Source organism: Xyrauchen texanus, chromosome 27 (assembly GCF_025860055.1).
Source record: "Xyrauchen texanus isolate HMW12.3.18 chromosome 27, RBS_HiC_50CHRs, whole genome shotgun sequence".
NCBI classification, from domain to species: domain Eukaryota; kingdom Metazoa; phylum Chordata; class Actinopteri; order Cypriniformes; family Catostomidae; genus Xyrauchen; species Xyrauchen texanus.
The window spans coordinates 28,550,559-28,564,934 of NC_068302.1; the positions used below are offsets into that span (position 1 = coordinate 28,550,559).

At 41.6% G+C, this 14,376-nt stretch overlaps 1 protein-coding gene across 1 annotated transcript in view; it reads left to right on the forward strand.

Annotated features, from left to right (window-relative positions):
* Nucleotides 1-14,376, forward strand: part of adamts10 (ADAM metallopeptidase with thrombospondin type 1 motif, 10) — a 102,491-nt gene that overhangs the window by 37,705 nt on the left and 50,410 nt on the right. The window contains exon 9 of the mRNA XM_052093665.1: nucleotides 11,970-12,075. Within this exon, the coding sequence (XP_051949625.1) occupies nucleotides 11,970-12,075 (106 nt within the window). The remainder of the gene's footprint in view (nucleotides 1-11,969; nucleotides 12,076-14,376) is intronic.

Here is a 14,376-nt window from a genome sequence, read left to right on the forward strand (position 1 = left end):
CTTTTGTGAGCAAGGCTTGCTTCTTCTGCTTTGTACATGGGCACTGTCTAGTGACATACACCTCTATGTCCCTTCTCATGAACGGCCAACAGAACCTTTCTCTTGCAAAGCTAATGGCCCATTCTATTCTAACATGGCCCATGTTGACATGTAGGTGCTTAAAGACTGATTGTTTATACTTTACAGGCAAAATGAACTGACGTTTTTGTGCGGTTTTCCTATACAAGAGTCCTCCTCCTAAGTGTGACTTTCTCCATTCGTGCATCAGCTTTTTGACCGAACCTCTGGCTCCTTGTCTCATATTACTTGTAAGAGTTCCATTGGATTCCTTTAGCTTGATGATTTCGGCAACAGCCAAGTCCATTCTTTGTGCTTTTCTCAACTCATCAGGGTCTATCAATTGCAGGCATTCTTGGGTACTGTATTCAGGTGAGTGGTTTTGTGACAGGATGAGGACTGCAACCGAGGCAAAATCTTGTCGCTTAGCAGCTCCACTTCCTTTTCAGGTGGCCTTGACTACTTCACTGATAGATCTTCTGTGCATTCCATGATGTTCTGATTTATATCAAGTTGAAATCGGAAGAGTGTGTCTGCGTCCAAGTTTCTTTTTTCCAGGTCGGTACTTGATGTCATATCTGAAGTCTGAGAGCTCTCCCACCCATCTGTAGCCCACCGCGTTGAGTTTAGCTGTGCTCATTGCGTACGTCAGGGGGTTAAATTCTGTGTAGACTGTGAAGTGAGGCACCTAGAACAAGCAGTCCTTAAACTTCTTGCAGACAGCCCACTGCAGTGTGAGGAACTCCAGTTTCCCAGAATGGAGTCTATAATTTTGTTCAGCAGGTGTCATATCCACTAATTCTTAATCTCCAATTCTCAGAATAGCTCATAGTCCTTACTCTGAGGCATCTGTGTGGAGAGTAAAAGGCAGGTCAAAGTCGGGATAGGCAAGGACTAGTGGAGTATTTAATGCATCAACCAATCTACACAAAGTTATTTGGTGTTGTTCTGTCCACTCTACTGGAGTCCGAGATGGTAAATGGACAGTTTTCCCTCCTACTCTTTGTTCTCTCTTGGACTGTTCCTGTTGTGTTCATCTCTTGCAATAGGTCGTAGCTGGGTTAGATAATTCAAGGGATTTTCTGTTCTTATGAGAGATAATAGCTCAACAAACCCAGCATTCCAACAGTGGTATGTGTTTTAGTTCTTAAGGCATGGACTGCATCTAGGTCTCATGGATCAGTGCAAATTCCGTCGGCAGATACTAGTCGTCCAACATACCACACTTCCATTTTAAACATCTAAAATTTGATCAGTCTCAGTTAAACGCCAAGCCGCTGGAGTTGAAATGTTTTGGCATAACACATGACTAGGTACGGGATGCAGCATTCATCTCTCAATGTATCCAACATTTCATCCATATGTCGTTGAAATGCATCCGGTGCATTGATCAAACCAAAGAGAATATGGACCCATTCACAGAGACCCCATGGAGTAATGAAGGCTGTTATGTGTCGTGATCCCTCTGCTATGAAGCCTTGGTGATAGGCTTTACCTTGGTCCATAATCGAAAACCAACTATATCCACCGAGGGTATATGTGAGGTCTTTGATTCGAGGTGGAGGGTGCCTGTAAGAACTGTCTTCAGGTTCAACAACCTTTACTCAATGCAAAGTCGAAGCATTCCATCCTTTTTACGGACACAGATGACTGGTGCTAAGTAAGGTGATTTGGACATGACAATCCACCCTCTTGCAAGAAGATCCTAAATGTATTATTTTACTTCTTCGTACAGGGGCTTCGGAAATGAGGTGTATGATCCCTGAACAGGGATATCATCTGTGAGATTAATGGCCATTTGTAAATTCAGAATACAGCCCACACTTCATCATTATATGCAAATGCCAGTGATTCTACATAGAACGTTTTCCTTGCTATGCTTTGTTGTTCTTCTGACAAAAGACTTACATCCACGGGAGGATCCCATCGTAATGTGGCATCAGCTCTACTGCTGCTGTTGAGATCTTTAGGAGTTTTAACACAGTTGACTTCAACAGTGGCAGGTTCAACTTGCTGATCTGTCTCTACGATTTTTGCAATTGGTTGTATACTCCCGAGCGCAGTTCACAGAGGCAGGGTAACATCATGGCTTGTGTGATTTCCTATAGGAACTTTAACGAAAGGGCTTTGTGATTTACAGACTTCCAATAGACCATCACCCAGGTCAAGCTGATCAAGCTGTGGGTATTCTTGGTTGAATTCAAACAAGATAACTGGGTCTGACAGGTCAAAGTCCATAAGCACTTTGCATCTGACATTTGTCACCTGACCTGGAGGAATAAGAACATCCTTACATCTTACTTTAACTCTTTCCCCGCCAAACACGGAATTTTCCGGGTTTTATGAAAAAACGCTTCCCCGCCAAACACGGAATTTTCCGGGGATCCGTGTTTTAGGTGGTATACGGTAAGGACGCATGTTCCGCACGCATGTTTTGAAAGAGTACGCAACTCTTTGATCAAAGAAACAGACTGCAATCGTCTCAAACATGAAGTGGAACACCATACTAATACTAAAGCACTTGTTTGATAAAAATGCCTTTTTCTCAGCTTTTTGTCCGAAATGTTGTTTTTGACAAAACCTACCTCTGTTCAAGTGGCAATAAAAAAAGAACAAATGAAGATAAAATAAAATCGTTTTTTTTTTTGCCTAAAAGCAGAGGCTCAGATCTTTATTTTGATATATAGCATCTTCATATATTCATGGAAGAAAATATTCTGCGGGCCATTCAAGTTTAGCGAAAATCGTCAAAAACCCTGGCGGTGGCTGGCAACTTTTTTTAAAAACGCTGGCGGGGAAAGAGTTAACGGTAGTGTGATGGACAGTCTGATGGCTTTGGGTCTGTATGAAGTTCACAATAACACTTGCTTGGTCATCTTCTATTTCCATCGCTCCACTAAGCAGTGCAGTGATAGTAGGCAGGATCTTTGTTTGTCTGTCCCTTAATCAGCTGTATAATGACGTTGAAACCAGGCAGGGGTCGTTCTAGGGCCATGCTTGCCACCAGAAATGGGATTTGGATTTCCAGGTTAGGGTCACTGTTGCCTGGAAGGTTTAATGTCACCTCGACCCAACCATCAAAGGGCAAAATGTCTCTGTTGACAGCCAGTACATTGAGAGTGCTGGTTCAAATCAGTTCACTTAAGGGTCGTGGTATGTGATCTGGTAAGTATGTTTTCTTCCAATTGTGGTCAAGGATACTGACTTGAGCACCAGTGTTGAGCAAAACAGTCACAACATAACCATTGATGTTACATTTCAGCAGGCACTGCTCCCAACTAGTTCTGCCTCTTTATTTTGTGGCGAATTCGCTCTTTAATGGTGTGAGAAAAGACCTTGCTGTTGGCACTGGCACCTTGAGGTCTGTTTTCTGACATATTTGCATCAACTTGGAACCATGTGCTTGCTAGCTGCCCCTTTATGAATGATTGGTAGGTACTTCTCATCTGTTTGGTCTTTTTACAGCATCCAACTGCTCTATGTCCCTCCTCACCACAAATAAAACAGTGGCAGTCACTGTTTTATGTGCTGTTTCCCTGTTCTACACATCTGGGACATCCATACGGTAGGGCTGCAACTAACGATTATTTTGATAATCGATTAATCTAACGATTATTAGAACAATTATTCAACTATTCTGCGGTTATTGCGATTAATCATTAGCTCTTAACCGACTATTCACCTTGTGCCTGACTTAAAAGATTGTATTAAATGTGTTTACTAATAACAAAGATGACAAAATCATCTTTTAAAAATACCTCTAAATTACATTCACTGAATTAAAGGGAAAAAATATTTTATAAGATATATAAGATATATAGACTTCTCTTAAAACAAGTTTCTTAAATATAAGAGTATTTTGTATATAAGAGTATTTTTCACTTGGTCATACTTCTGCGAGTGCAGTAAAGACAAAATATACTTATATTCAAGCTCTATTCTCTAAAAGCAATTCTAAATATCTTATATGCTGCTTCTCAGATGAATTAATCTTTTTTTTTAAAGGATTTTTAGATATTTAAAAATATTTGTATTTTTAATATTATATTCAACATTCTCAGATAAAACAAATTTCTGCAGTATAGTTCCTAAAGTAAATGTACATTGTTTTAAATTAATTTTAGATATTTTGATTGGAAAACAAGCCAAAACAATCATAAACGTATTTTGTTGCTGTGGATAATGGGCCGAAGACTACGCTCTCTCACCTTTTTTTTCCCACTTCAGTCCAACTTTAACTCACAAAAAAAACTCTCTCTTTTGAATATAGCTGCGTATTACCAAATTTCTTCATGATAAGATATGCACAGTGACATATTTTATGATTCAATAAGTCATGAGCCAGCACATTATAATCTAGCTTTAGTAAGTGCGGGCTCGAGGGATGAGCGTATCCACAACAGAACGCGCATCAGACGGGTGCAGTTTCAATCTCTCCCCCTTAGATCGGGACATTCGCGCAACTCATAGAAGAGGCGCTGACCGCACAGAGAAATGCCAGTTTCGGAGTTTGTAGTTAATTACATGACCTGCTTCCGTATAATTTGAACTTTAATAAAGCTATAGCGCATTAAATATAAATGCATTTAAGATGTATCACCCGGGTGTTTCCTTTAAAGAGCTCCAGCTCTGCTTATTCCACAACGAGAGTGCTTCTATATTTACTTATTTGGTATTTTTGTATAATTCCCTCATACTTTGCGATCTACTTAACCTGAAGCTGTTTGGAAGGTTTAGAGAGCATCTGGACTGTGAGCTGTGTAATTCTTCCTCTCCTCAGTCAGGCGCAAGCTGCAGTGCTACTCTCACGCGTGCGTCATCATTGGAGTTTAATGTGATCTCATGTTACGTTAAATGAGATCAAATGACTATTCGACAATGAACATTTTGTTGAGTAAATGTCGAGTAATAGTTTCAGCGGAGCTCTAATAATAAATTAATAATAAAAGCATATTCAACAGATATATCACTCTGAAATATCACTTTTTTTATAACCTCACCATCACATTTGTAATCACATATAGACATATATAATAAATATATACAGTGTATCTATCTATCTATCTATCTATCTATCTATCTATCTATCTATCTATCTATCTATCTATCTATCTATCTATCTATCTATCTATCTATCTATCTATCTATCTATCTATCTATCTCTCTCTCTCTCTCTCTCTCTCTCTCTCTCTCTCTCTCTCTCTCTCTATATATATATATAATAAAGCTATGAAATAATAATAACTTTTCTTAATTATATATTCTACCTCTAGAAACGGATCACCATATATTTCACTAAAATGCTTTCATATTAAACGATGACCCACACAGTTAGCATTTTTAGTTTTTTTTCTGTGAATAATGCTGACATGTGCAGGGTCTGTGTAAAACTCTTTAATGTTGATGTCACAATACAACATTTACACAATATTGCAATCTGAAATTAGGGCTGCAACAACTAATCGATAATTATCAATAATGGAAATCATCGACAAAATATTTCATTATCGATTTGTTGGATATATGCAACAAGCACGGAGAAGCTCCTTCAGCAGGGCTGGACTGGCAATCTGACATACTGGGCATTTTCCCGGTGGGCCGATGCACTTTGGGGCCGATCATGGGCAGACTGGCCAGCGGGAGAACCGAGCGGGCCGGTGGTGCATCCGCGAAATGTGCCGAATGGGCCGCTATAAGCAAAAATGAGCCGCCGCGTTATGCGGAACAGCGAACAACCTGAGAGAGAGAGATAGAGAGTCAGAATAAATTACTGGATATTATATTGTTTCTGTTCTCTTTGTTTAAACATCATACATTGGCAACACGGGGACACCTGGGGGGTATTTACAGTGTATACTGTATAAATACATAGATACATATGTTGTATTAAAATATATCTAAGTACAAAAATACAACATCTTTTTAGTATGTGAAATTTTATTTTATTGTTTTATACGATTTTAGATACTTGTGAAATGTACAAATTATATATAGCCTATTCTATCCTTATGATGTCATATTGCATGTTTAATAATGATATGACTTCTCAGTGCTTGCTACACAGTTTTACATTGGAACTTAAAAGTTAAAATACAATTTCATATTTCCATATTTAAGTGCTTGTACTATTAAAAAAAAAAAAAACAGTATGAATATTACCTGCAATCTCTTATTTAACACTGTGGCAATCAGGGCCGTAGCAAGGAATTCTGGGCCCCCTGACTGTATATTGCTCAGGGCCCCTTACCTACAAAAGAAATACAGTTTAGAATTAGTTTTGGGCCCCCCTATACCTTTGGGCCTTGTACCGGCTTGGCAATGTAAATCACATTTTAATGAGTAACTTAAACAAAAGACAAACACACACACGACGGACATGTCAGTAAACGATCTCTCTCCCCCGCGCCATCCTCCGCAGTCGGCCTTTATCCCTCTCGGAGGCTTGATTAGCCTGATAAAGGACCGGGTGTGTAGAATCACGACCCGGCCCCACCATCTTTCACCCCACTAGCTACGGCCCTGAGTGCGATGCAATAAAATATCTTCCCATCCCGGCAACTGATCCCAGACACCAAACAAAGAAGTATGTTGATGATATTTAATTTCAAAGAAAGAAAAAAATCATTGAGCCTTACAGCTGAAACTGGGACATTATTATATTTTTTTTAAGAAATGATGGGACACTGGGACACACCTCATAAAACCGGGGCCGACTGCTGGTCACCCTAGTTTTCTATCTGCTTTGCTTCTCTCCATGATGTACTTTATTGATTCCATCCCACTCTGTCTTTAATAATGTAATGAGGCCAATAGACCTTCTGCTAATGCTATCGTCACCTAGTGGCATCTTCATGTTAAGACAATAACAGGTTTAAAGATTTAAAAACCTTTATTTTAGGTTTTCAGAGCCATGAAATTTTTTTTAGTTTATTTTAAGTTTTTTCCAATTATGTTGATTTTTATTTCAGTTAAAATTATTTCGTAAAATTACGAAATTATTATAATTTTTTTGTATACATTTAGTTTTAGTTTATGATAATAACCTTGATGTGCCAATGAACCAATGATGAGTCTCCGTTAAACTTCACTGAGCAAGCGAGCGTCAATCAAACTGATCGCAATGGTGCGCAATCATTTTGATTAAAATCATACCTCGACCTCAGTTTCAATAATCAATTGTGCAGCTCTCATGCATATCACACCAATGTCTCAGAGGCCAATGTGTGCCAGATTTGAAATTGTTTTAGATGGTTTCTCCTCCTCATGTGAGGGCATAATACAATGAGCAATGATGCTATTATCAGAACGAGAGAGAATTTGCACTACGTTTAGGTACGATAATTTACTTTATTGAACTCTGTATAATGCTGAATATGATGTATAATAATTATAAGGGTCCTGATATTTGTACTCCTGATAATGACAAATGTAATTTATGATTTAACCAGTAAATTTATACCATGGCAAACATTATACACTCACCTAAAGGATTATTAGGAACACCTGTTCAATTTCTCATTAATGCAATTATCTAATCAACCAATCACATGGCAGTTGCTTCAATGCATTTAGGGGTGTGGTCCTGGTCAAGACAATCTCCTGAACTCCAAACTGAATGTCAGAATGGGAAAGAAAGGTGATTTAAGCAATTTTGAGCGTGGCATGGTTGTTGGTGCCAGACGGCCGGTCTGAGTATTTCACAATCTGCTCAGTTACTGGGATTTTCACACACAACCATTTCTAGGGTTTACAAAGAATGGTGTGAAAAGGAAAAACATCCAGTATGCGGCAGTCCTGTGGGCTGAAAATGCCTTGTTGATGCTAGAGGTCAGAGGAGAATGGGCTGACTGATTCAAGCTGATAGAAGAGCAACTTTGCCTGAAATAACCACTCGTTACAACCGAGGTATGCAGCAAAGCATTTGTGAAGCCACAACACGCACAACCTTGAGGCGGATGGGCTACAACAGCAGAAGACCCCACCGGGTACCACCCATCTCCACTACAAATAAGAAAAAGAGGCTACAATTTGCAAGAGCTCACCAAAATTGGACAGTTGAAGACTGGAAAAATGTTGCCTGGTCTGATGAGTCTCGATTTCTGTTGAGACATTCAGATGGTAGAGTCAGAATTTGGCATAAACAGAATGAGAACATGGATCCATCATGCACTGTGCAGGATGGTGGTGGTGGTGTAATGGTGTGGGGGATGTTTTCTTGGCACACTTGAGGCCCCTTAGTGCCAATTGGGCATCGTTTAAATGCCACGGCCTACCTGAGCATTGTTGCTGACCATGTCCATCCCTTTATGGCCACCATGTACCCATCCTCTGATGGCTACTTCCAGCAGGATAATGCACCATGTCACAAAGCTCGAATCATTTCAAATTGGTTTCTTGAACATGACAATGAGTTCACTGTACTAAAATGGCCCCCACAGTCACCAGAGCTCAACCCAATAGAGCATCTTTGGGATGTGGTGGAACGGGAGCTTCGTGCCCTGGATGTGCATCCCACAAATCTCCATCAACCGCAAGATGCTATCCTATCAATATGGGCCAACATTTCTAAAGAATGCTTTCAGCACCTTGTTGAATCAATGCCACGTAGAATTAAGGCAGTTCTGAAGGCGAAAGGGGGTCAAACACAGTATTAGTATGGTGTTCCTAATAATCCTTTAGGTGAGTGTATATAAACATACAGATAGTTTTGAAAAGAATAGTTAAGAAACATGTACTCTCTCTGTTGGTCTGATTTATTGTCCTATTGTCCAGCTGGCCCCAGGGGCTGCGCAAGTACGCATTTCCCCCAGTGAGACTTCTTGCATCAGTGCTATGCAAGATCAGGGAGGACAAGGAACAGGTCATCTTGGTGGCCCCCTACTGGCCCACCTGCACCTGGTTCGCGGATCTCACGCTCCTCGCGACTGCCCCTCCCTGGAAAATTCCCCTGAGGAAGGACCTTCTTTCTCAGGGACGGGGCACCCTCTGGCATCCGCACCCAGACCTCTGGAACATCCACGTCGGGATGGGATGCGGAAGATCTAGTGGATCTACCACCTGCTGTCGTAGACACGATCAACCAAGCCAGAGCTCCCTCAACCAGGCAACTTTACGCCCTAAAGTGGTGCTTGTTCGCAAACTGGTGTTCTTCCCGAGCCGAAGACCCACAGAGTTGCGCAGTTCAGTCAGTGCTTCTATTCCTGCAGGAGATGCTGGAGGGGAGGCTGTCCCCCTCCACCTTGAAGGTGTATGTAGCTGCTATCGCAGCCCACCACGACGCAGTACGTGGCAAGTCCCTTGGTAAGCACGACTTGATTATCAGGTTCCTGAAAAGCGCACGGAGACTGAAGCCTCCCCGGCCTATCCTGTTTCCCTCTTGGGATCTCTCAGTAGTCCTCTCGGGCCTTCATAGACCCCCATTTGAGCCGCTTGATTCAGTCGAGCTCAAGGCCCTCTCCCTTAAAACGGCCCTCCTGATCGCGTTAGCCTCAATCAAGAGAGTTGGAGACCTGCAAGCGTTCTCTGTCAGTGACACATGCCTGGAGTTTGCACTTCACACATGCACTTTCTCACGTTATCCTGAGACCCCGACCGGGCTATGTGCCCAAGGTTCCTAAGACCCTTTTCAGGGACCAGGTCATGAACCTGCAAGCGCTGCCTCAAGAGGAGGCAAACCCAGCCCTTTCCTTGCTGTGTCCGGTGCGTGCTTTGCGTACCATGTGGATCGCACGCAAAGATCTAGACATTCTGAGCAGTTCTTTGTCTGCTTTGGCAGACGGTGGAAAGGGAACGTCGTCTCCAAACAGAGGCTGGCCCACTGGGTCGTTGATGCTATTTCCTTAGCCTATCACGCCCAGGGCGTGCCCGCCCCCCTGCAGGTCCGAGCACACTCTACTAGAAGTGTGGCGTCCTCGTGGGAACTGAGCCAGGGCACCTCCCTAGCAGACATCTGCAGAGCAGCGGACTGGGCAACACCCAATACCTTTGCCAGATTTTACAATCTGAGGGTTGAGTCAGTCTCATACTGTATTTTGTCAGGTCCGAGCCGGTAGAACTCGTTAACGCGGCACAACTGACCGGGTGTTCTGCTTGCACCGTGCGCCCTTCACCAAAGTGATCCAGTGCGCCTTCTGTCCCAGGTCAGCCACTGAGCGTCGCTGCCTGGATGTTTTTCCTACCTAGCCTTCTGGCTGGCGAATTCAGCGGAGCAACTCGCGGCCAGACCCACTACGAGCCTCAGGGCTCTGTACTGGGGTCAGGCTCCACGGGCATAGTTCCCTATTCAGCCTAACCCCCCGTGATGTATTTCCGCGGTACGGTCCCCCTCTCGGCGGACCTGCGTTTCCTCGGGCAGCCCCGCTGCCTTGGCCCTGTGCTTGTAGAGTTCCCCCCTTCATTAGGCTGGACCTACCACCGTGCCGTATCCCACGTCAGGCTTCACAACTCTCGTGGTGTATTTGCCACACATCTCCTCCCCCTGGACTGGGCAGGGTGTGGCCTCCGCAGGGTCTTCCCCTCCTGAAAGAATAGAACATTCGCGGACCGGACAGTTACCTTACCTCCGGTCTCGCCTCAGCGCCCGGTATGCCGACACTGACGAGTTCTGACGCCTCTTTAGGCCTCTTCTTCAGTCTTTAAGCCGCCCCCTGCCGGGTGCGTGGAGCAGGACAAGTGCTTCGAGTTTTCTCTCAGCACCCTAGCCTCAGGGCTTAGTTGCTTAGTTGCTAAATTGTTAGTTGTAGCCCTAAATTAAACATACCATTTGTACAGAAATAACCACTGAAAACTTGTGATTTAAATAAATAACATAATACAAGACATGTGTGGAGCAATTTCACTACTTATTAACAAAAACTGAGCCGAAAATATCAAAATACAATGTATAAGTGGTGGGTGACATTTTGGCCTATTCATTTGCATTGATTGACCGTTACAATTGCTCTGTTACACTGATTAACACAGGGGAAACTCAAACGTTAGATTACTCGACATATCTTTTAACTAATGGATTCTTTGACATGAAACCCAAAGTATATGAAGCTTAATATGTTTTGACATGCAAAATGTTGTTGTTTTTTTAGAACTTTTACATTGCATGTACCTGAGAAATCAGGAAAAAAGAAGACAAGACACAAATTAGTGACTTTCCTCAGATGTGGTTTGTCAACGTCTGAGGGCTGAAAGTTCTCATGCCACTAACATCCATAAGCAGCACCACCTTGTGGCTGCAGCAGTACTGATTCACTGAAAACACAACATTTACATTTTTAACATAAAAATGGCTCAGGCAAATACATTATTTGTAATACAAAATAAACACTCCTTTTTAAACAAAACTGTTATCATACATTTGTGTGTCCCATAATCCATCCTTCCTTCATCTACATAATTAAACAATCTATCTATCCATCCATCCATCAATCCATCCACATAACACATCTATCCATCCATTCATCTACATAATCAATTCATCCATATTTTCGTCCATCCATCTATCTATCATCTAAAAAACACATCAATCCATTCATCCATCTATCCATTATCTACATGTCCATCCATCCATCCATCCATCCATCCATCCATCCATCCATCCTAAATTGCCATATCTATCTATCTGCATTTATACAAATATATTTGTTTATTCATGACTGTTTCTCATTTTTTCTCTTTCCATATTAAAGCTAAAAGAAGGTTACTTGGTATTGTATAGTTTTACCCCTTTCGCCATTGATTCTGTGTAGTGACTAACTAATTAATGAACTAATTGGCAGTTCTGTAGTTAGGCTTGTATAGTTTTTGAAAGTTATAAACCATAGATCTATGTGTTTTTAGAACAGTAGCATATATGTGTTTGTGTGTGTGTTCATGTCACTGTGTACTCGTGTGTGAGTTCCTCTGTGTGTCCATTTCAGGTCTGGCACCTGTTGGTGGTATGTGTGAGCCGGAGAGAAGTTGCAGCATCAATGAAGACATTGGTCTTGCCACTGCTTTTACCATTGCGCATGAGATAGGCCACACGTGAGTATCTTCTAACATTTCTTAAATTTCCTCTTATCTCTTCCACCTCCTCCTATATTATGTTCCTCTGCTGCCACGTGCCTTTTGCCCTGAAGTTTATTTATTCATGTTATTTGCTTTGGGTTGAGACAAAATAAAAAACATTTCAGTAAGGTGAAATTATTTTCACCTCATTTCCTTTCATGTTCATCACAGGAAAGGATGTTATATGGGTTTGTAACAACCCACCGAGTAAATAATGATAGAATTTTCATTTTTTTGGTGAACTGTCTCTTTAAAATGATGTCAACGTTACATCAGTTCTTTGATGTTCCAATAGCTGCTAATGTTATTAGGGTGCAGCCTTTCAACTTTTCACACCACTTGACATTTGACCTCTTCCCTGAGAAGCCCACCAATGCAAGTTTGGGTTAAGTTCAAGGATGAATGCTGAGATGGCCAGCATACACCATACTCTATATGTATATCACTCATCAAAAAACTGCCATAATATTTTCTCTCAGTCTTGCGATATTTATATCTTATTAGTGGAGCGAGTGGTGACAGACTTAGATGGCTCCAGGCGGCTATACCCTGGGGCCTTGCACTAGGCTATTCTTTTGTGGCTACTTGCAATCCAAGATGTTGAAGTATTGTTTTACTTGGTGGCCCAGTATTCCACTCTGCACAGCTTAATCATGCAAATGAATTTATGGATACTCCTTGTTGATATCGTACCGCTGCCTGCCATATCATTCCTCAAACGTTCTGAATACTTCCATGAAAGGCAATTCAGTTGTCATTATTGTCAGTTTGTTAGTGGAAAAGTGTATTTTGCTATCATTTTGCCTCTTGTAACGATCTCAGCTCTGTTTATACTGGGTCACCCTGTATTCTGTTGCCTTGGCTACAGTCACATGCCTCTGAGCTGTTTTCATAGATGGTGAAGTCATTTGTGGTCTGCTCTTAATGCTTCGTCCAAGTACCTTTGAACTGGCGAACATCTGAAGCTGCGCACTGGGGCTGTCTAGACAAGAAGGCATATGTTTAACTGTGTGTAGGATTACTTAAATTTGTGTGAGCTATGTGATGGGAATTCACTAAAAATGTATTAGCGTGGTTTGCATGCACTGTTGTTTACATGCACTTAATGAATTATGCAAATCAGGTAACAGTGTAAACAAGCCCACGGAACTGTGCTTTTATCGGAATTACAGAATTTTGCCCAGTAATAGCGACAAGATTTTTTTAAAGCAATAGTTCACTGAAAAATGTACACTCTCTCATCATTTTCACTCTATCATGCCAACCCAGATGTGTATGACTTTCTTTCTTCAGCAGAAATAAAAAAAAATTAGAAGAATAACTCTTTAGCTCTTTAGGTCCTTACAAGTGAATGGTGACTTTAATGTTGAAGCTCATAAAAGCACATAAAGGCAGCATAAACATAATCCATATGATTCCAGAGGTTTAATCCAGGTCTTATGAAGTGATCTAATTGATTTTGGGTGAGAACAGACCAAAGTGTAACTCCTTTTTCACTGTAAATCTTGCCATTGCAGTATCTAGGCATGATCATGATTTCAAGCTTGATTACACTTCCTAGTGCTTAACGCATGCACAGAGCGCTAGATAGTGCAATGGCAAGCTTGTAATCAAGCTTGAAATTATGATCGCCAAGGAGACTGCAGATGTCAGGATATATAGTGAAAAAGGAGTTATATTTTGGTCTGTTCTCACCAAAATTGGCTGGATCGCTTTAGAAGACATGGATTAAACTACTGCCATCTGGGATGGCACGAGGATGAGCAAATTATGAGAGAAGTTTCATTTTTGGGTGAGCTATTCCTTTAATAAGGTGCAAATTGCAATCTACACTCACCGAGCACTTTATTAGGAACACTATGGTCCTATTAAAGTGCCCGACATGGTCTTCTGCTGTTGTAGCCCATCCACCTCAAGGTTTGGTGTGTTGTGCATTCTGAGATGCTATTCTGCTCACTACAATTGTACGGAGTGGTTATCTGAGTTACTGTAGCCTTTCTGTCAGCTCGAACCAGTCTGGCCATTCTCTGTTGAGCTCTCTCATCAGCAAGGCATTTCTGTCTGATGTTTTTTGTTTTTGGCACCATTCTGAGTAAACTCTAGAGACTGTTGTGCGTGAAAATCCCAGGAGATCAGCAGTTTCAGAAATACTCAAACTAGTGCATCTGGCACCAACAGTCATCCCCATGGGTTTACCAAGATCACATTTTTTTCCCATTCTAATGGTTGATGTGAACATTAACTGAAGCTCCTGACACATATCTGAATGATTTTATG